Below are 21,165 nucleotides of genomic sequence, written 5' to 3' on the forward strand. Positions count from 1 at the left end.
CTTTCCTCCTCTAAAACTGTTGCCACGTCTGTTTCGCAGAGTGGAAGCCGAGGGGATTCTGGTAATCCTGATTGCCCCAGATTGACCTCAGCGGGCCTGGTATGCAGACCTGGTGCGCCTGGTGGCAGACGCTCCCTGGCGACTGCCGTTGCAAGAGGACCTCCTATCTCAAGGTCCAATCTCTCACCCTGCTTTACCATCGGTGGCTTTAACGGCCTGGCTTTTGAAAGCCAGGTATTGAGGAATCGGGGTCTATCCGACTCTGTGATTCCAACTATGTTGAGGGCACAGAAATCTTCTTCCAGGAAGATATACCATCGTAGTTGGAAGGCCTATATCTCCTTGTGTGAGGAGAAAGGGTGGCATCCTTCTCTATATCCAGGATCCTGCTGTTTCTTCAGCAAGGGGTAGTCCCTCTGGTGCGTCCTCCGTGGGATTTGAACCTGGTGTTGTCGGCGCTTCAGAAGCCTCCGTTTGAGAATATCAGGGAGATTCCTCTGTTGACCCTTTCACAGAAGGTGGTCTTTCTTGTGGCCATCGCATCGGCCAGGAGGGTCTCGGAACTGGCGGCCTTGCCCTGCAAGTTGGCCTTATCTGGTCATCCACAGGGATAAGGTGGTGTTGCGTCCGCAACTGGTCTTTCTACCGAAGGTGGTTTCAGCTTTTCATATCAATGAGGACATTGTATTGCCATCGTTGTGTCCTAAGCTGAAACACCCCAAGGAGGTGGCCCTTCACGCGCTCGATATAGTTAAGGCTCTGAAGGTGTACTTGTCTGTCACAGCTTCCTTTCGGAAGTCAGACTTGCTGTTTGTTTCGGTGGCTGGTCCTAAGAAGGGCATGGTGGTCTTGTCGGCCACCATTTCCAGGTGGATCAGACCGATTATAGTCCAAACCTACGCCTTGAAGGGGCAGGTGCCCCCCTTTCCAGTCACGGCCCACTGTACAAGAGCAATCGGAAGCTCTTGGGCCTTCCGACACCAAGCGTCTGTCGCTCAGGTGTGTAAGGCGGTGACCTGGTCGTCTGTCCATACGTTTACCAAGTTCTACAAGGTAGACGTTGGTGCATCAGCTGATGATAGTTTTGGCCGCAAGGTTTTGCAGGCAGTCGTGTAGTTGCTATTGAGTTTTTTCCTGCTTTTTTGATAGAAAACACAGTACTGTTTCGTTAATGCACTGTTGCATTACTTCCGCAATGCTACGGTCTTGGGGATTACTCCTGTTGAGGATACCCGATTATATGGTGGAGTTTTCAATACACTGCTGTTTGGTTTACTTTGTGGGTTTAGTTTCACTAGTTCCCACTTGCCATGGTGGATGAAGTTTTAATGCTGTTTTTTGCCACCCCTCGTTTGGCACTGCTTGGGGACGTCCCATTTAGTTAGAGAGGAGCTGTGTCAGTCAGTGAATATAAGAGAAAATAGGATTTTTGTACTCGCATAAAAGCCTTTTCTCTGTAATTCACCGACCGACACAGCACCCACCCCTCTTTTTTTCTACGTTATACTGCTTGTTGATATACTGAAGCTGCTAGCAGCAGGAGGAGGGTTGATAGCACGGGCCCCCCCGGGCGGGATTATAGTTCTGTGTATTGTGTAACAATTTTGCCTGGTTTCTCCTAATGGCAGGCTATACAACCCATTTAGTTACAGAGAGGAGCTGTGTCGGTCGGTGAATTACAGAGAAAAGGATTTTACGGTGAGTACAAAAATCCTATTTTTCGCAATTTATAACATGAAGAGACCCTTGAAATAACTCTCGGTCTCAAGGAACTCCTGAAAATAATTACCATCTCTACAGGTCACTGTGCATTAGAGTGCTGGCCAGTGGAAAGAATACCTCATGATATTGGTGGTCAGTGGGAAGAATGTCCACTTACAGATCGCAAATAAGATCATTGGTGTCAATGATTACAAATCTAATGGGTAAAAAATTGCTCAAGGAACCCCTAGCAATCCCTGGAGTACTCCCTGCTTAAGAATGGCAGTTCTAGATGAAGATGGGCCCTTTACAGTCCTTGCAGTTGATAGTTGTTCAGAATCTGAGTAGCTTAGAAGTAGAAGCAAGTTGAAAGCTTTAGAGGAACTGCAGTCTGCTCACATAATTTGTAATAAAAACCTCTTTGACATTCTGATGCTTCCCTCCAACCACTTTGCATATTATTTTATATATACTGTTATTCTGTACTTGCCAAATATGCTGCAGAAATCTCCCTCCACTGAGGTCTGGCTGCATCCATTTTAACTGTGGGCAGCTGAAGCTGCTGCCTGTTCACTTCCTGGATTTACGCAAAGGCACACCTGCAGCTCTCATTGGCCCTCTTATGACTCACCCCCCCCCCCTCCCTTCCTGGCAACCTCTCACCAGAATAAGAGAGAGCTGTGGATGATGTCATAAGCCTAGGCTTTTTACCAGTCAAGAAACAGGAAGTGGGCTGTATAAGGTATTTACTGGCAGAAAAAAAATGTTTTACTTTCCAAAGTTAAAACAACAAGGACAGATGGAAAGTTAAAAAAATTACTGTAGGTCCGATTTAAGTGCACTTATAGCTGTCCCCAGGATTTTCACTATGCAGCTTGTCCAGTTCCACACACACTGTGGCTGTGATCTTCAGACATCCTTCCATCTGTACTGATGCATATGAGGGCTGTGGTCTCAATTTACTACAGTGAAAATCTTTTCTGCAGCCTGATAAATAAGGTCTACCGGAAAAGAGAAGTTCATCTGTGGCCTGTGTTTATAGGAAATCCCAGCCTGCTATTGTAGTTTTCATGCATGGTACAAGCTGATAAGAGGTTGAAATGTTGGATAACAACTGTTGCCGGGAGACTGGTATTACAATGAGGTGTGTAGTAATTCTTCACTTTAAAAAATTAATTGCAAAGTCAGCCAGTCTCTTTGTAAACATTGACAAATGTTTGTCGTGTGTCTAGTTACTGTATAAATGATATACCGTGCAAATGTTTATTCCTTTCCTGCTTTTGTTTTTTAGGAACTCAAATGAGCTGCAGATTTATTACTCCTCACCAAGGAGTTACCAAGACTTTTTGGAAGCCATCCGCAGGAGGGGTGACACGTTTTATATTGTGTCTTTCCGCAGGGTAAATTTCCAAAGAATATGTAATATGTCTGGGATTGATCATATAAATATTTTAATTTCTCCAAAGTTCTACAATATAGACCCCCTGCTGTAACAACTAGCCATTTACCTAACTCTTACCATGTGTAAAACTACCCATACAATACTTTATAAATGCTTGTTGATTTTTAACTCTTCATGGTAGAATTTACAAGCCAAGATTAAAACAAGCTTGAAGTGTTCGACCTACTGTATCCCAACACTGTCAGCACACATCAGGAAGCTCCAGGAGCTTGAATATTAGATTCCTTTATTTTGTTTATTTTTTGTGCAAGTGCTCTCTGTGCCCACAATACCAATGTGTTTTGAAGTGCAGGTACTTTTGGGTTCATTGGATCAGCAACCTGGTGATTATACTTCCTATGTCCTAACCCTCAGTACTGACCCATTAATATGATGTACAGCCATATTGGTCAGTAGTGAGGCTTGGTATATGCCCCCAAGCTGCTTACATTTATGGCTATGCCACACTTGTAATCTTGTCACTGGTAACCACTTGCCACAACAGAACCACTATAAGGGGCAAAGAGAAAGCCTGCCTGTGTCCATGATGTTATTCCCTCACTAGGCAGATGAGCGTTAAAAGTGTGTAGATCTTACCTAGTCTGTATAGCCAATCTTTCACATTTACTGAAAAATAAATTACAATACACCTTTTTTGAAGTATTTTTCTTTGGTGTTGAAAAAGAAGATGTGAAGAAATTCTGTAAAGCAAGAATGCAGTCCAAAAATATCAATTTTACTTGTTTATTTTTACAAAATGCAAAGTGAGTCAACAGAAAATAAATCTAAATCAAATCAATATTTGGTGTGACTTCCCTTTGGCTTCAAGCATGCATGCATTCTTACACTTGCACAAAGCCTGGGATTTTGTAGGATTAGTGTGAGGTGTATGATTAGTCAATTATACCAAGCAGGGGCTAATGATCATCAATTTCATTTGTAGGTTAAAACAGGATTTCTCTTATATTCACCGACCGACACAGCTCCTCTCTTAGCCATTGGGTTGTTATGCCCATTACTAGGAGAATACTAGGCATTAGTTGTAATACAACACTCAGAACTCTTTAGTTACGCACAGGGGGCGGTCCCTTGGGCAACAACCCTCCAGCCTGCCATGCAGTCATCAGTTTTATTTTGCCTATTGAAGGAGAATGACCTAGGAACCCTGCGGGCCCATCGGTCTGTGCTTTTTTTCTACAGAAGCGTGACTTTATGCGCAAGATGATAGATCCTGTGATCTGCTATCAACAGCCGCCTGGGTAACAGGCTGGATACTCTTATCCTTGTAGTCTCCCCGGTCCGGCCATCGAGCGTGTGTTCTCTAGCGGCAGCATGTGCTCTCACAGCCATTTTCCATGTGTTTTATGTCCTTGTGCTGGATGCTGGGCGGCCATTTTCTTGAAGCCTGAGTGCACTTCAGAGCGGTTTTAGTGCCATTTGCAGCTGCTTCCACCGACACAGCACTGTTTCCTCTGCACCTGGGAGCCAACAAGGACTACAGGCACTACCTGCTGAATAGCACAGAACTCCTCGGGGTGGGGAGTCCAGCGGGAAAGAGCCCCTCAGCCAGCGACAGTAAGGAGGGTGGGACTGTCACTGTCCTAAGTCCCCTTCGGTGGCAGACAGGGTAGGGTCAGCATGGCTTCACAAACTGGTGTTTCTTCCCCCAAAATCCAGGCAATTGCAACCGGGTTTCCTGCGGACCATGGGCACCCTGACGGCGGCCCTCAATTAGTTTGTTGCCAAGATGGAGGCGGCACGTGGCCAAAAGGGTGCAAAAAGCGGCCCCTGTTCACCAAAACCCCCCCCCCCCCCCTCTGACACAGTCTCCGGTTCTGCTGAGTCAGGTGATCCCTGCTCTGTCTTGTCAGCATCATCTGACCAGGACCGTTCAGACAGTGAGGATGAGTCCCTGTCCGGGTCCGTGCATGAGAAAGCACTTGTTGGAGCACTTATCACAGCTGTGCGTGATACCCTGAAGATTCAGGAGCAAGCAGATCCCTCTGCTGATGTAGCGGCCCCCTTTGGGTCCCGCAGGCCAGCACGTTAACCTAAGATGTTCCCGTATCTGACTTATTTGGACAAGTTCATTTTCAAGGAATGGGGTCGCCCGCAACTGACCTTTTTCGGTCCCCAAATCCATGGCGGTGCGTTAACCTTTTGAGGAAAGCTTTCTCAAGAAATGGTCGGCTCCTATGGTCATGGACCCCCCAGTATCCAGGTTGAACAAAGTAACCATGATCCCGGTAGAGGGGACGCCTGCATTTAAGGATCCCATGGACAGGAAGGCCAAGGCAGTGGCTCGTTCCTTGTTTATGGTTGTGGGGTCAGCCGTGCGACCATTACTGACATCCGCACTTGTGTCGCAGACACTGAGTGGGCAAAACTGTTGCACCGCGAATTGAGAGAGCAACAGGCTTCTGTCTGCGTGGAACTAGCAGACCAACCAGTGCAAGCCCTTAAGTACGTTTGTGACGTGGCCCTGGATACTCTTCCTCTGTTATCCAGGGCTTCAATGTCAGCAGTGGTGCTGAGGCGCCTGATTTGGTTAAAATGCTGATCTGACCAGGCATCCAAAAAAGCCCTGACTGATCTTCCCTTCCTTGGCGACTGGCTCTTTGGAGCCTCTTTGGATGACATTATTAAAAATGCCACTGGTGGTAAGAGTACCCTATTCCCACAGGTCAAGAAGGCTAAGGAGCCACGCCGTAGGCAAGAGCCCTCTTTTTCCACTCACAAACGACTTTTTCATCCACCCAAAGCTTCGTGAAATGTCCCCATCCCGACAGGACGACCATGGAAGGACAAAAAACGTCCCTGGAACTGCAAGCCTAATAAGCCTGTGAACAAAAGTGCTACTGCATGAAGGTTTGCCCTCACCCATGTCTCGGGTGGGGGGGGTTGCCTTCGGGAGTTTGCAACCCGGTGGTCCTCTCGGCTATCTGACCAATGGGTCTGCGATCTGATTTCTTCCTGCTGCAAGATAGAGTTTCTCTCTTGGCCGCCAAACAGATTCTTCCCCTCCAGCATACCCATGTCCCTGGCTCACCGGGAGGCCCTCTTGGGAGCAGTAATGGACCTGCTGAGTCGTGGGGTGGTTGTACTGGTTCCAGAATCTGAAAGTTTCCAGGGATTCTACTCAAATCTGTTTTGTAGTTCCCAAGAAGGAAGGGGTACGTCCAATCTTGGGCCTAAAAGCCCTCAATCACTTTGTGAAAGTGCAGAGGTTCAGAATGGAATCGGTTTGCTCAGTAGTCGCTGCACTCCATCAAGGGGACTCCCTGGCGTCCTTAGACATCCAGGATGTGTACCTCACATACCCATATGCCTTTTGCATCAAAAGTTTTTGTGATTTGCAGTTGGGGAATTTGGGTGGCTGTTGAACCTAAAGAAGTCGGTGATTGTACCGACCCAGTGTCTGGCGTACATGGGCTTACTGCTGGACTCCAGGGAAGCGAGAGTGTTTCTCCCTTCAGACAAACTGTAGACTCTCAGATCCACGGTAAAACTGCTGATGAACAGCAAGTGGTCATCGCTCCACTCTTGCATGCAAGTCCTGGGGCTCATGGTAGCCTCCTTTGATGCAGTACCATATGCCCAGTTCCACACCAGAAGGAGATTTTTGACAAAATGGGACAAATCTCAGTTGTCCCTGGATCGATAGATCCAGGTGAGCCAGTCGGTCAGATTCACTGATCTGGTGGCTGAGGTCCCCGGTGATTCAGTCTGGGAAGTCATTCCTACCTCTGACATGGACAGTGGTCACAACGGATGCCAGCCTATCCGGCTGGGGTGGAGTTATGGGGGTTCATTCGGCTCAGGGCCTCTGGTCGGCAGAAGAATCCAAGTTGCCGATCAATCTGCTCGAGCTACAAGCGATCAGGCTGTGCCTCTCCACATGGTTGATGAGACTTCAGGGGTGTCCGATCAGGATGCAGTCAGACAACGCCACGGCTGTGGCATACGTCAATCACCAAAGGGGAACAAGAAGCTCAGCCGCCATACGGGAGGTCGCTCACATACTTCGGTGGGCAGAGCGACACGTAATGGCCCTGTCGGCCATTTACATCCCGGAAGTGGAGAACTGGCAGGCAGACTATCTGAGTCGCCAGATGCTGGACCCAGGAGAATGGGCGTTGCATCCAGAGGTATTCAGGCTACTGTGCATGAGGTGGGGCACACCAGACATGGATCTTCTGGCCTCCCGTCTCAATCGGAAGGTGCCGAGATTCGTGTCCAGGACAAGAGATCCGTGGACAGATTCATCAGATGCGCGGGTGGCTCCGTGGGATCAGTACCAGCTGATCTACGCCTTTCCTCCACTAAAACTGTTACCATGTCTGCTTCGCAGAGTGGAAGTCGTGGGGATCCCAGTAATACTGATTGCCCCAGATTGGCCCCAGCGTCCTTGGTACGCAGACCTAGTGCGCCTGGAGGCGGACACCCCATGGCGACTGCCGTTACGAGAGGACCTTCTGTCTCAAGGTCCGATTCTCCATTCTGGCTTTAACAGCATGGCTATTGAGAGCCAGGTGTTGAGGTACCGGGGTCTATCGGACTCGGTGATCCCAACTATGTTGAGGGCACGGAAATCTTCTCGGAAGATGTAGGTCTTCTAGGTACGATGATATATCTCCATGTGTGAGGAGAGAGGATGGCATCCGTGCTTTTTTTCCTTATGCAGGATCTTGCTGTTTCTTCAGCAAGGAGTAGACCAGAAATTGGCGTTAAGCACCCCATTAAGGGGCAAATTTACCACTTCTATTTTGAAAAGCATGCTTAACCGCTTGGCGCCCAAGGTACATCATATGACGGCCTTGACTTTTCGGGGTTATATCTGAATGATGCCTGAGGCTACAGACATCATTCAGATATCGGCATTTTCAGCCGGCAATTTCCTGCACCATAAGAATGATCTGTTCCGCCACGTGATCGTTGTTACGGGTGGCAGGAGGGGACGTCCCCCCTCCCGCCGCCCTCCGATTCTTCTGCCAACTCATCGCTTCCATCGGGGAGTCGGACACAGGATCCGCCGGCCCCCGGATGGTGATCATAGAGATAGAGATCATAGAGTCTCTATGATCATTCGGAGGCCGGGCGCAATGTTATAACGACACAGCCAGCCTCTGCATTCAAATAACGGCGCCGCCTTGGCTGGGAAGCCATGATCTTTTTTTGATTTTAGGCCTTCCAGCCTAGAGGAGATGTGGGGTCTTATTGACCCCATATCTCACTGTAAATAGGTCCGATCATGCCATATTCCTATTACAAGGGATGTTTACATTCCTTGTAATAGGAATAAAAGTAATAAAAAAAATTTATTGTAAAAAGTTTCAAACTAAAAAATAAAAGTAAAATGAACAATAAAAAAAAAAAAAAAAAATTTAAAGCGCCCCTGTCCCCTTGAGCTCGAACACAGAAGCGAACGCATACGTTTAAAGCATGAAACTGGTTTGTTTTGTTTTTTTTTTCTGAAAAAAAAGTGTTTGAAAAATTGCTGTGCAAATACCGTGCGAGATAAAGTTGCAACGACCGCCATTGTATTCTCTAGGGTCTTTGCTAAAAAAACATATATAATGTTTGGGGGTTCTATGTAATTTTCTAGCAAAAAAATTATGAATTTTACATGTAGGAGAGAAATGTCAGAATTGGCCTGGATGCGAAGTGGTTAAATTACAGCATTTCTTCACACCTGCTTAAAAACTTGTGTGTGTGTGTGTCCATGTTTCGCAACCTTTTAAAATTATGCACAATCTCGAGGCACCTCATTCTAAAATGTAAAAAAAAACTAATAAATACATAAACGCTATATTGATAAAAAATGTATTGGGACACCTGCCTTTACACACACACATGAACTTTAATGGTGTCTTAGTCCGTAGGGTTCAATATTGCGTTGGGCTCGCCTTTGCAGCTATAGCAGCTTTAACTCTTCTGGGAAGGCTGTCCACAAGGTTTAGGAGTGTGTCTAGGGGAATATTTGACCATTCTTCTAGAAGCGCATTTGTGAGGTCAGGCACTGATGTTGGACAAAGCCTGGCTCGAGTCTCTGCTCTAATTTATCCCAAAGGTGTTCTATCAGGTTGAGGTCAGGACTCTGCAGGTCAGTCAAGTTCCTCCACCCCAAACTCGCTCATCTATATCTTTATGGACCTTGCTTTGTGCACTGGTGTGCAGTCATGTTGGAACAGGAATGGACCATCCCCAAACTGTTCCCACAAAGTTGGCAACATGAAATGGTCCAAAATGTCTTGGTATGCTGACTCCTTAAAAGATCCCTTCACTGTAACTAAAGGGCCAAGCCCAACCCCAGAAAAACAACCCCACACCATAATCCCCCTCCCCCAAATGATTTGGACCAGTGCACAAAGCAACGTCCATAAAGACATGGATTAGCGAGTTTGGGGTGGAGAAACTTAAGTCCTGACCTCAACCCGATAGAACAACATTGGGATGAATTTGAGCGGAGACTTTGAGCCAGGCCAAAACCTGACCTCACAAATGCACTTCTGGAAGAATGGTCAAACATTCCCATAGACCAGGGATATGCAATTAGTGGACCTACAGCTGTTGCAAAGCTACAAGTCCCATCATGCCTCTGGATGTCATGCTTGTGGCTGTCAGTCTTCTTATGCCTCATGGGACTTGTAGTTCTGCAACAGCTGGAGGTCCGCTAATTGCATATCCCTGCCATAGACACACTCCTAAACCTCGTGGACAGCCTTCCCAGAAGAGTTGAAGCTGCTATAGCTGCAAAGGGTGGGCCAACTCAATATTGAACCCTACAGACTAAAACTGTGATGCCGTTAAAGTTCATGTGCGTGTAAAGGCAGGTGTCCCAATACTGTTGACAATATAGTATGTGTGTTTTGATTACATAACCTCTGTTCTCAGCTAGTGGTTGGGATAAAGCAGTACACCGATCTTTCCAAGTCTTGTCCATTGGATTACAGGCAGGCTGTGTTCCCTTCATAGCCAGAAAACTGAACACACTAGGGTGAATGTGCTCTCGTGCCTAGCATGGTCAGTTAGAAAAGGGAAAGAAGGCCAGGTGGCAAGATCACCAGGTATTTCACATTAAGGAAGCAATGCAAAGAGAACAGTATACGTTTTTAACATAGTAATATGGTACAACAGATACATCATATAAAATGTTGGGCTAACATATTCTTTAACCATAATGATAGCTGTAAACTACAGCTAATTTAACTTCCCAATTATTAAAGATGCACCACTGTCCACCCAAATACACCAAATTCACTAGCAACATAAGTTAGACTAAAATTGGTAAGTAGATACATATTTATTTATTTATTTATTTTTTTGAGAGAGAGAGCTATAAGCTTTACTGGCTGACAAGCAATCTAGTTTTTATTGCTTTGGCACTGTTGGCACAGTCTGCCTACACCTCTGCATGGTCTTTGTGACTGAATGTTAAGGGTAATCTCACAATCTGGGTCAGCAATACCTAAACATGGGGTTCTAAGCCTTGTATTACAAAAAAAAGATTTGACTGGAAAATGATTTACACGTCTGAGTGTTGGTGACAACAATATCAAATAATAGAACCCTGTAGCTATATAATGTAACCCTGTAGCTATTCACACAATAAAAACACTTTGAAGGCGAACGCTGAGCAAACTAATAAATATACTCTTGAAATGCATGTATGTGAATTGTTTTATCTGCTAAAGGATTTGTTAACTTTATTCAAGCATGCATTAAATCCAGGTACCCCTGGTTGGTACACACTGCACAGCTAAGTTGGTAGGTTATGGTTTTTCCTACTGCAGTTGGGCAATACAAGAATGGCATGTTTTGCCCTAATACAGTCATCACTTTGCTTTTTGTTCCCATCACCAAGCTTACAGTGTTAGATTATCAATGTTGCACCTTCTATTGCCAGCTTGATCTTTACTGCAGAAATGTTAGTAACTTAACCGTATCTGAGCACTTTGTAGCAATACACCACATGGCAACTGCATACAAAAACTGGACATATTGTTAATTGGCTATTTTCATATATTGCATAGTTACATAGTTAGCCAGGTTGAAAAAAAGACACAAGTCCATCAAATATTAGCATGGAGTGTTGTGATAGGGGCCCTTAAAGGACACCTTATTACCACACTTAAGACTACATGCTTTCTCTTTTCATGGTCAATTTGCAAATCCTTCTCCTTTACAGTAGTGTATCTGAATATTTTTTAAGAATACTGTACTCTATTTTTTTATTTTTGCTTCATTACCAAACAGCTTGACACCATCTGTGTGTTTTTTAATTTATATTTTTATATGTATTTTGCAGGACCATTTGCTGTTGCCAGCCACCAACAGAAATAAGACCACCAGGCCAAAAATGTCCATAATTTTGCCATCTATGAATGTAAATGGTATGTAACCTCACATAGTTAGTTGTTTTTTTTTTTATTATTATTTAATTTTGTTTTCTAAAGAGCTGTTTTGTGAGCCCAGGAACAATGCAGGGCGATGTAGGATGGAGATTGATGGAAATTCAGTGAACTTTAGTAAAGTCCTGCTTAAAATAGAACTTTACCTTGTAACTGTTATGCCGCGTACACACTATCGGAATTCTTGTCGAAAAAAGCTCTGATGGTTTTCCCGACGGAATTCGGCTCAAGCGGTCTTGCCTACACATGGTCCGATCGTTTATAACGCCGTGACGTACAACACCTACGACGGGACTAGAAAAGAAATTCAATAGCCAGTAGCCAATAGCTTCTGTCTCGTAGTTGAATCTGAACATGCGTGATTTTTGACGTGTCGGAATTGCATACACATAATTGGAATTTCCATTGGGAAAATGCTATAAATTTTTGGCTGGCGGAAATTCGGACAATTAAATTCTGATGGAGCATACACACGGTCGCATTTTCCGATGAGCTCTCATCGGTCTTTTTCTGGCCGGAATTCCGATCGTGTGTACACTGCATTACAGGCCGTTAAACCCTGGGGCCATCTTTGTCAGTGTTTCATTGCTAGGCCTCTTCTTCCTGGACGGAGTTCTGTCTATAAATTGTATAACTCTGCTCTTGTGCAGATCAGGTAACCGCTAACCCTACAGCGGGCATCATGTAATCTAATAGATTACATGAATGTGTTTGCTGTTGTTTATGCACAGCAGAAACCGAGCCTAAATAACACTTTGCAAACTATTTATTTATTGCAGTATTTATCAACAAAAATATATTTTATTACAAAATATTACTTCTTGGTCATACATACGTATGCATTTTATCATCTATTAGAACAAGAGTTACCCAATTGTTAGATGATAGAGTGGTGTCATGCAAAATCTGAGGAGATAACCCACCCGCTAAAGCTCATGCGCTCAGGAATCCAAAAAAGGGGGTCCTTAACAATTTAAGTCCCGGAAGATTACGCTGTTCAATGACCAGAGCACTTTTTACAATTTGGCACTGGGCTGCTTTAACTGACAATTTTTTGTGTCCTTTTTTTTCCCCCACAAATGGCGCATTCTTTTGATGGTATTTGATTACCTCTGCGATTTTTTTTTTTTCTTTTTTGCAATATAAATGGAAAAAGACTGAAAATCTTAAAAATGATTTTCTACTTTTTGTTAGAAGAAAAAAATTCAATAAACTCAATTTTAATCATACATTTAGGCCAAAACTTATTCAGCCATGTGTCTTTCGTCAAAAACAAAAAAATGTCCATAAGCGTATATTTATTGGTTTGCGCAAAAGTTGTAGTGTCTACAAACTAGGGTACATTTTCTGGAATTTACGCAGCTTTTAGTTTGACCCCCCCCCCCCCCCCCAAAGACCCCATTTTGGAAAGTAGACACCCCAAGGAAATTGCTGAGAGGCATGTTGAGCCCATTTGAATATTTTATTTTTTTGTCACGAGTGATTTGAAAAATGACAAAAAAAAAGAAACAAAGTTGTCACTAAATAATATATTGCTTAAACATGGCATGCTTATATGTGGAATTACACCCCAAAAATACATTCTACTGCTTCTCCTGAGTACGGGGATACCACATGTGAGACTTTTTGGGAGCCTTGCCATGTACAGGACCCGAAAACCAATCACTGCCTTCAGTTCAGGCTTTCTAAGGACGTAAAATTGTGATTTTACTCCTCACTACCTATCATAGTTACGTTGGTCCTGAAATGTCCAGACAGCACAACCCCCCCCCTTATTTTGGAATGTAGACACCCCAAGGTATTTGATAAGAGGCATGGTGAGTATTTTGCAGCTCTCATTTGTTTTTGAAAATAGAGAAAGTAAAGACATTTATTTTTTTTTCAATTTTCAAAACTTTGTGAGAAAATACTCAACATGCCTCTCAGCAAATAGCTTGGGGTGTCTACTTTCCAAAATGGGGTAATTTGGGGGGGGGGGGGGGTTGTGCTATCTGGGATTTTTATGGCCTCCGAAACTATAATAGGCAGTGAGGAATGAAACCAAAAATTTACACCCATAGAAAGCCTGAAGGCGGTGATTGGTTTTTGGGGTCCTGTATGGGGTTAGGCTCCCAAAAAGTCTCACACATGTAGTATCCCCGTACTCAGGAGAAGCAGCAGAATGTATTTTGGGGTGCAATTTCACATAGGCCCATGGTATGTTTTGAGCAATATATCATTTAGTGACGACTTTGTGCAAAAAAAAAAATATTTTTTTATTTTCACGCAACTTGTGGCAAAATATAAAATATTCCGTTGACTCAACATGCCTATCAGGATATAGCTTGGGGCGTCTACTTTCCAAAAAGGGATCATTTGAGGGGGGTTTGAACTGTCCTGGCATTTTATGCACAATATTTAGAAGCTTATGTCACACATTACCCACTCTTCTAACCACTTGAAGACAAAGCCCTTTCTGACACTTTTTGTCTACATGAAAAAAATTTTTTTTTTTTTGCAAAAAAATTACTTTTAACCCCCAAACATTATATATTTTTTTAAAGCAAAGGCCCTACAGCTTAAAATGGTGGGTGTTGCAATTTTCTTTTTTTCCACACAGTATTTGCGCAGCGAGTTTTCAAACACCGTTCTTTTGGGGGCAGGGGCGGGACACACTTTTAGTGCATAAAAAAACAAAAAACACTATATTGCCCAAATGTTTGATAAAATAAAGATGATCTGATACCAATTATATGTATACCAAACACGGCATGCTTTAAAATTGCACACAAACGTGCAGCAGCAACAAACTTTCATTCATTTGTAAAAGCCTTTACAGGTTACCACTTTAGATTTACAGAGGAGGTCTACTGCTAAAATTACTGCCCTCAATTTGACCTTTGTGGTGATACCTCATATGCATGGTGCAATTGCGGTTTACATATGACACCAGACTGACACTTGCATTCACTTTTGCATGTAAGCACGGGGGGACAGGGGTGCTTTTTATTTTCTCTTGTTTGTTTTTTTTTTTTTTGTATTTATTTTTAAACTTTTTGTTTTTTTTTTTTATTTATTTTTTATCATTTTTGTTATCTCCGGGAATGTAAATATCCCCTACGATAGCAATAGTTGGTGACAGGTACTTTTTTTTTTTTTTTTATTGGGGTCTATTACACCCTAGATCTCTCCTGTGCCCTCAACGCATCTGACCACACCAAGAGCAGTGTGATAAAGTGCATTGCCAATTTCCCAATGACGCTGTTTATAGCCGGCAAAACCTTAGACATGAAATGCTCATAGCTTCCCGTTCCTTAGGCCATAGAGATGATTGGAGATGTTCTGGTCTCTGATGAGCTCTATGGTCAGCTGGCGGAACCACCGGCTGCATTCTTGAGTTCCCTGTTGGGACAGAAGAACCCGAGAAAACCTGGGGGGTGGAGATGGTCCATCCCACAGCTTGTAAAAGCAGTCTAGCGGCCAATTATCCGTTAGTATTGCTTTTGCATGAAAGCCAACCGCTGGCTGAAAAGAATGATCCCAAGATTATACCTAAACATACAGACATCATTCTGGTATAACCTCTCAAAGTCCAGCAACATACCAGTATATCGCTGGTCATTGTTGTGCATACATTGTAATGTTGCTTTTTTCATGCAGCCTGTGGGCTGAAGGAAAAAAAAAAGATTGATCGGTGGGTATGCCCACCATTAGAATCCCGCCCTTAATCCACCCACTTCTAATGATGGGCATATATGCACCATTTTTATTTTTTTAACTGTGGGGGGTGAAATCACCTCCTACAGTGCTTGAGTCGCCGATTTACATATCGTGGGAGCAAACGCTGTTGCTGTTTAGATAAATAAAACCCATGCTGCAGCTGAATGGTGTACTTACTAAGCAAATGATGGTTAACAAAAAAAAGTAACATTACAGTATAACAGTAAGACTTGCCATACCTGCAAAGCAAATGCAATAAAACATAGTAAAAATAAAACATTGCAATCTGTGCCTAAAAAATATATGCCAACGCATGGGGGCTATCTGCCCCTAATGTTAGCAAATCGCCTTCCACCCTTGCCCCCATGCTTTGGCATTTTGGGGGGGGGGGGGGTGTGGTGAAATCGCCTCCGACAACGCTAGAGTCGAAGCTTTGTGTTGTGAGAGCAACCACTGTTGCTGTCAGAATAAATAAACCCTTGCTGCAGCTGAATGGATTACTTGCTAAGTAAATGATGGTTAACAATAAAACAAACATTACAGTATAACATACCATACCTGAAAAGCAAAAGCAGTAAAACATAGTTAAAATAAAACGGAGAACAATAGAGAGAGAGAGAAAAATAAAATAAAACCGCAACTATTTTTGGCTTTTTTATTTTATATTCTTTGTGTGTGTGTGGTTTTTTTTTTTTTCACTTTTATAAAAACTGCCAAAAAAACTGTAAACTGAACGTTGCAGATTAGGGTTTCTCAAAATGTGATGGCCATCACTTCTTTCGAGACCCTGTGTACGTATGACTAGGACTGTGTGTAGTGCTGTACCCTGCGCTAATACTCAACTAGTGTGTGGTAGTGTTTGAAACAGTCACAGATGCAGAGCCCAGGTTGGTCAGGACAATAAAAGCGGGTGTCATGCCTAAATCCACGTTTTCTGCAGACATGACATGCCTCTCATGCAGCCGGCTCACTGCATTTGCATTAGGAAGGTGGGCCATAGCACCATCTGGAAACAGAAGGGCTGTGACGATCTCTTCCTGGAATTTAAGGAAGGATCCAATCCGTTCTGAAGCTTTGTATAGCACAAAAGCGTTCAGCAGAGCCAATTAAATCAAATATACAGACACTTTTTTTGTACCAGCGTCTGGCCTTACAGGCAATTGGGTATGGCGCCAACAACTGGTTGTTGAGGTCCACCCCTCCCATATTAAGGTTATATTCGTGGACACAGAGGGGTTTATCCACAATCGCCGTAGCAATTTGGACTGTTGTATATGTGTGAAGGGAAGACAGAACTAAAACATTCCGTGAATCCCTCCACTCCACTGCTAACAATTATTACACTTCAAGCAGGCTCTTTCCCCCCACTCTAAGTCTGGTTTCTACAAGCCCTGGCGATTATATCGCACGGTGCCACATGTGCCAATTTCATAAAAGGGTGACTAAAAAGTGTTGCGCTCATGTAATAATTGTCCGCGTACAGGTGTTACCCCTTTCCAAATAAGGGTGACACTAAGTCGCACACTATCTTACCAGCGCTACCTATGTAGTCTGGACAGTTCTCTGGCTCTACGTGACTATCTTTTACCTCGTAAACCATAAAACTATATGTATAGCCTGTTGCCCTGTCACAGAGCTTATACATCTTGACACCATATCTGGCACCCTTGCTGGGAAGATTCTGTTTGATAGACAAGTGGCCAGAAAACGTAATTGGGGACTCATCAAGGCATACAAATTGATCGGGAGTAAACAAGGCTGCAAACTGTTGGTTGAAGGGGTTTACGAGGGGCAGAATTTTTTAGACCCGATCAAATCCAGACAGAGTCCATTATGATTGAAGAGCATGAACCGCAAGATCTGCTCGTATCGTGTCCTGGTCATGGAGGCAGAGAACCCAGGCATATGGTGAATTGGGTCAGTGGACCAATGTGACAGCAACTCACTCTTTTTATTTATGCCCATGAGGAGGGATAGGCCCAGGAAGGTCTTAAATTCGGAGCCCCTAATAGGTCTCCAATCTCTGGCAAGAGTCAACTGAGGATTATCGGCGATGAATTGACCAGCATACAAATTGCTTTGGTCCACAATAGATCTATAGAGATCTTCGGTGAAAAACGAATAAAAATCAAGTGACGTAAAATCAACTGTTTCCACCTGAATTCCTGGTTGGCCAGTAAATGGGGGAAGTACAGGTGCTGCAGAAGGTGGGCTCCCAATTAGGATTGGCAAAATGCAGCAGGGCACTATGGGCTCGATGAGCCTGTGTTTGTCTTCTTCTTGGTGGCAGTGGGACACTACTCATGCTAGCCACCTTGTCAGCTTGCATTTATGGGACTCGCCACATCACCAAGTGTTACTGCAGTGCTGGCTGTACGACCAAGATGTACTGGCCCGCTGTTGCTTTTTGGTCTCTAAATTTACTGGTACATTAGTGAGACTCGCAGGAAAAAAAGCTCCTGACTGTCAGCGACTGCTTCAAACGCTGAAAAAAAAACTGTTAGCGTTCGCAGGGAAAAGGCCTGACTGCAAATGCTGCAGTTACGTGTTTTGTAAGTAACAGGGATCAATTGATACTGCACTTGGGTGGGCTGGGCTGGGTGGAGAGGCTAAACGCAGGTGCTAGCAGGTATCTGGGGACGCTAGTATAGATCAGATATCGATCCGTTCAGACACTATACTACTAAGGGAGGTGTTTGGTGCGTGCGTCGGTGTTAGCGCTACTGGCACTAATCTGACGCAGACCCTGACTGACGCTAAAACCTAATTGATATTACCCGCTGGGTGATCAGGGGGTTTAACCGCTAGGTAAAATACAGCAGGTACCCTGATGCTATAAAAAATAAACGAGCTAACCAGCGTCACCCGTGACCCTTATACAGTGATCACTGGTGATCACAGAGTTAAATGCTGATTTTTGTCAATGACACCAGTACAGTGATAAATTTTTTTTTAAGAGTGTTTAACTGGGGGGGGGGGGGGGGGGTGGCAAGCGTACCTAGGTGGACTGGTGTCAGGGTAGTGTTGGTACACTTACTCTGGGATGAAAAGACTTCCACGAGAAGAGATATCACCCCTGCAGTGGTTACACTTAGGCCCCTTTCACATGTGCGGACCATTGAGATGTTCCGATTATCTAACAGTCGCTCCATACAACTCTATAGAGCGTCGGATGTCAGCGGTGACTTCCCCACTGACATCCAATCCGCTCTGCAAAATCCAGACGGATGGATGTCCTATTTTCCATCCGTCTGGCGGATCGGATGAAAATGGGCAGGTGGTCCATAATCATCCGATTCCCCCCCCCATAGAGGAGAGCGGTCTCTCTTGACAGGTCCATCCCTGCACAGTGTGCTGAGACAGACCTGTCATCCGCCGGCTCAGCAGGGATCAATGGAGTGATCCCCACTGTGCAAGCGAATGCCTAAATACGGATCCGCAGGTCTGAAAAGGGCCTCACACATGCAGGGGAAGGGTCTTATTAGCCAGGATCAATCACCAGGTCCAGGCTAGATATCATTGGCCTGGGGATTGATCGGTTCTGGATCGAATCCGATCATCATGGCCGCAGAGGGTGCGCAACATATAGCTATGATGCTTTGCGCAGCCGGACCAACCAGTCCGGATCTGGTTAAACAAAAGGTAATTTGTGACTTATCCCGCTACCATTCCCTCCACTACAAAATGGGAATGTGCAGCATTCACTACTCGAGAGAGCAAAAAGAGAAAAATCCAAAGGACAAGGTACCAGATATACTGTGCAAAAGTTTAAGCCCCTGTACACACGGTCGGAGATTTCCACAACCAAATCCGTTGGATTTTGCCCGTCGGATCTTGTCCGTCGGATCTTGTCCAAAACTGTTGCATACACACGGTCAGACAAAGTTGGCGAAAAAATCAGATCTTTCAGAACGTGATGACGTAATTTCGTTACGATGGGACTACATTCAGGCTAGTAGCCAATAGCTTTGATGTAGGAATTTAATCTGAACATGCGTGGCACTTGGTCCGATCAAAATTCTCTACACATGATCGGAGTATGTCCGATCGGCCCAGTTGGTCGGGAAATATTTCCAACATGTTGGAAAATTGGGTCCGACGGATATTCCGGCGGAATCAGTCTGATGCATACCACACACAGTCGGATTATCCGACGACACGGTCCGATAGGACACATTCCGACGGATTCTCCGACCGTGTGTACAAGGGCTAAGGCAGTTGTGAAGAAATGCTGTAAAATAAGACTGTTTTTCAAAAAAATATGTGTTTATTTTAACGGTTTTAGTTTTATGAATTTACAAAATGCAAAGTGAGTGAACAGAAGAAAAATCTAAATCACATCAATATTTGGTGTGACTACCTTTTGGCTTCAAACAGCATCTATTTTTCTAGGTGCACTTGAACACAGTTTTTGAAAGAACTCAGCAGGTAGGTTGTTCCAAACATCTTGGAGAACTAACCACAGATCTTCTGTGGATATAGGCTGCCTCAAATTATTCTGTCTCTCCATGGAATCCCAGACAGACTGGATATTGAGATCAGGGCTCTGTGGGGGACAAGCCTCCTTGTTCTCTATGCTGAAGATAGTTCTTAATGACATTGGCTGTATGTTTGGGGTTGTTCTACTGCAGAATACATTTTGGGCCAATCACACACACCTCCCTGATGGCAAGGCATGATGGAAGTATCTGCCTGTGTTTCTCAGCACTTGCACTGTGTAAAGGGGTGGTCACACCAATTTATTTTCCATTTTGTTAATTGATTAAAAAACTATTAACAGTACTGTATGTCCTGGGACCCTGGTTCCATTCTTAAAGGTCCTTCCATTCTTATGCATCATGAACTCCTTCCCAAATTGGTATTGGGTGGATGGTCTTAGACTTTCTACAGCAAATGTCCACACTGGACCTTCTGTCCATTCATAGACAAAGTACTTGAGCCACAGGATCGGATGTATGAGGAGCTGACATGTAAAAAAAAAAAAAAAAAACACACCTGGAGAGGTTGAACATCTGGACCCTTTTATTAAGAATGTCAATCCACAGTGTTTAAGCATGGAGCATCTGTTTTGATGTAAGCCTGCCACCTGGTCTTCTGTTCACAGGTGTAAGGTACCTAAAACACCTATCTAATTAGAGTCTTACACCCTTGTTTGTTTTTTTTTGTGGGCCTGTTGGCTTTTGTTGGTCTGTTGCCCATCGCTGCTTTTAGACATCCCCGACATCTGTGATTATGTCTGTCATGTACTTAATGATCAAGAAAAAAAGATCTCGACTTGCCTGTAAAATCTGTTTCTTGGAATACAGTACAAGACACAGGACCCTACCTTCCATCTTTGTTTGTTTATTTTTGCTTACTAAAAACCAAGGCTAATTGTCAGTGGGGGGGTTATATGGCGAGTCTAATAGTTCTGTTTTGCCAGTGTCCAATCGCCTGAAGGTAGCAACATATAACCCAGTCGTCTAATGTTTCCTGTACGGTACGCCAAGAAAGGGATTTTACAGATGAGTCAAGAATCATTTAATTTCTGACATCAAAGCTGAACTCCAGCCTTACCTTCAAGTCTTGCAGAGTTGTACAGGATATTGTACTGGAAATGCTTAGTCTGATTTCATTGCAAACTGTGAGCCTCTCACCTGCAGTTTTCCTAAGTTGGTGACAGGATTTCTTCAGTTGGGAGAAGGGCAGGCAAAATACTTTTACAGTTCATTATTTTGACCTGAAAATACATGCATCATTATTGTAGCACGAGCAAGGAAGATGGTGTTTTTTTTGTTTCTTGGTTTTTTATAGTGATGATGTATATCACAATATCATGTTGATTGTCACTATAATAAATTGCATCTGAGTAAGCAGTCAGTACTTTAAATAGAACAACAGAGAAAACGCACACAGGCTCATAGTGCAGTTACC

At 44.0% G+C, this 21,165-nt stretch overlaps 1 protein-coding gene across 2 annotated transcripts in view; it reads left to right on the plus strand.

Moving 5' to 3' along the window:
- Window positions 1-21,165, plus strand: part of ATF6 (activating transcription factor 6) — a 190,994-nt gene that overhangs the window by 131,728 nt on the left and 38,101 nt on the right. For both annotated transcript variants that reach the window (XM_077452616.1, XM_077452618.1), the window contains exons 14-15: window positions 2,993-3,101; window positions 11,451-11,535. In XM_077452616.1, the coding sequence (XP_077308742.1) occupies window positions 2,993-3,101; window positions 11,451-11,535 (194 nt within the window). The remainder of the gene's footprint in view (window positions 1-2,992; window positions 3,102-11,450; window positions 11,536-21,165) is intronic.

Source organism: Lithobates pipiens, unplaced genomic scaffold, assembly GCF_037356315.1.
Source record: "Lithobates pipiens isolate NorthernLeopardFrog02 unplaced genomic scaffold, aLitPip1_a1.2 Scaffold_23, whole genome shotgun sequence".
NCBI lineage: Eukaryota > Metazoa > Chordata > Amphibia > Anura > Ranidae > Lithobates > Lithobates pipiens.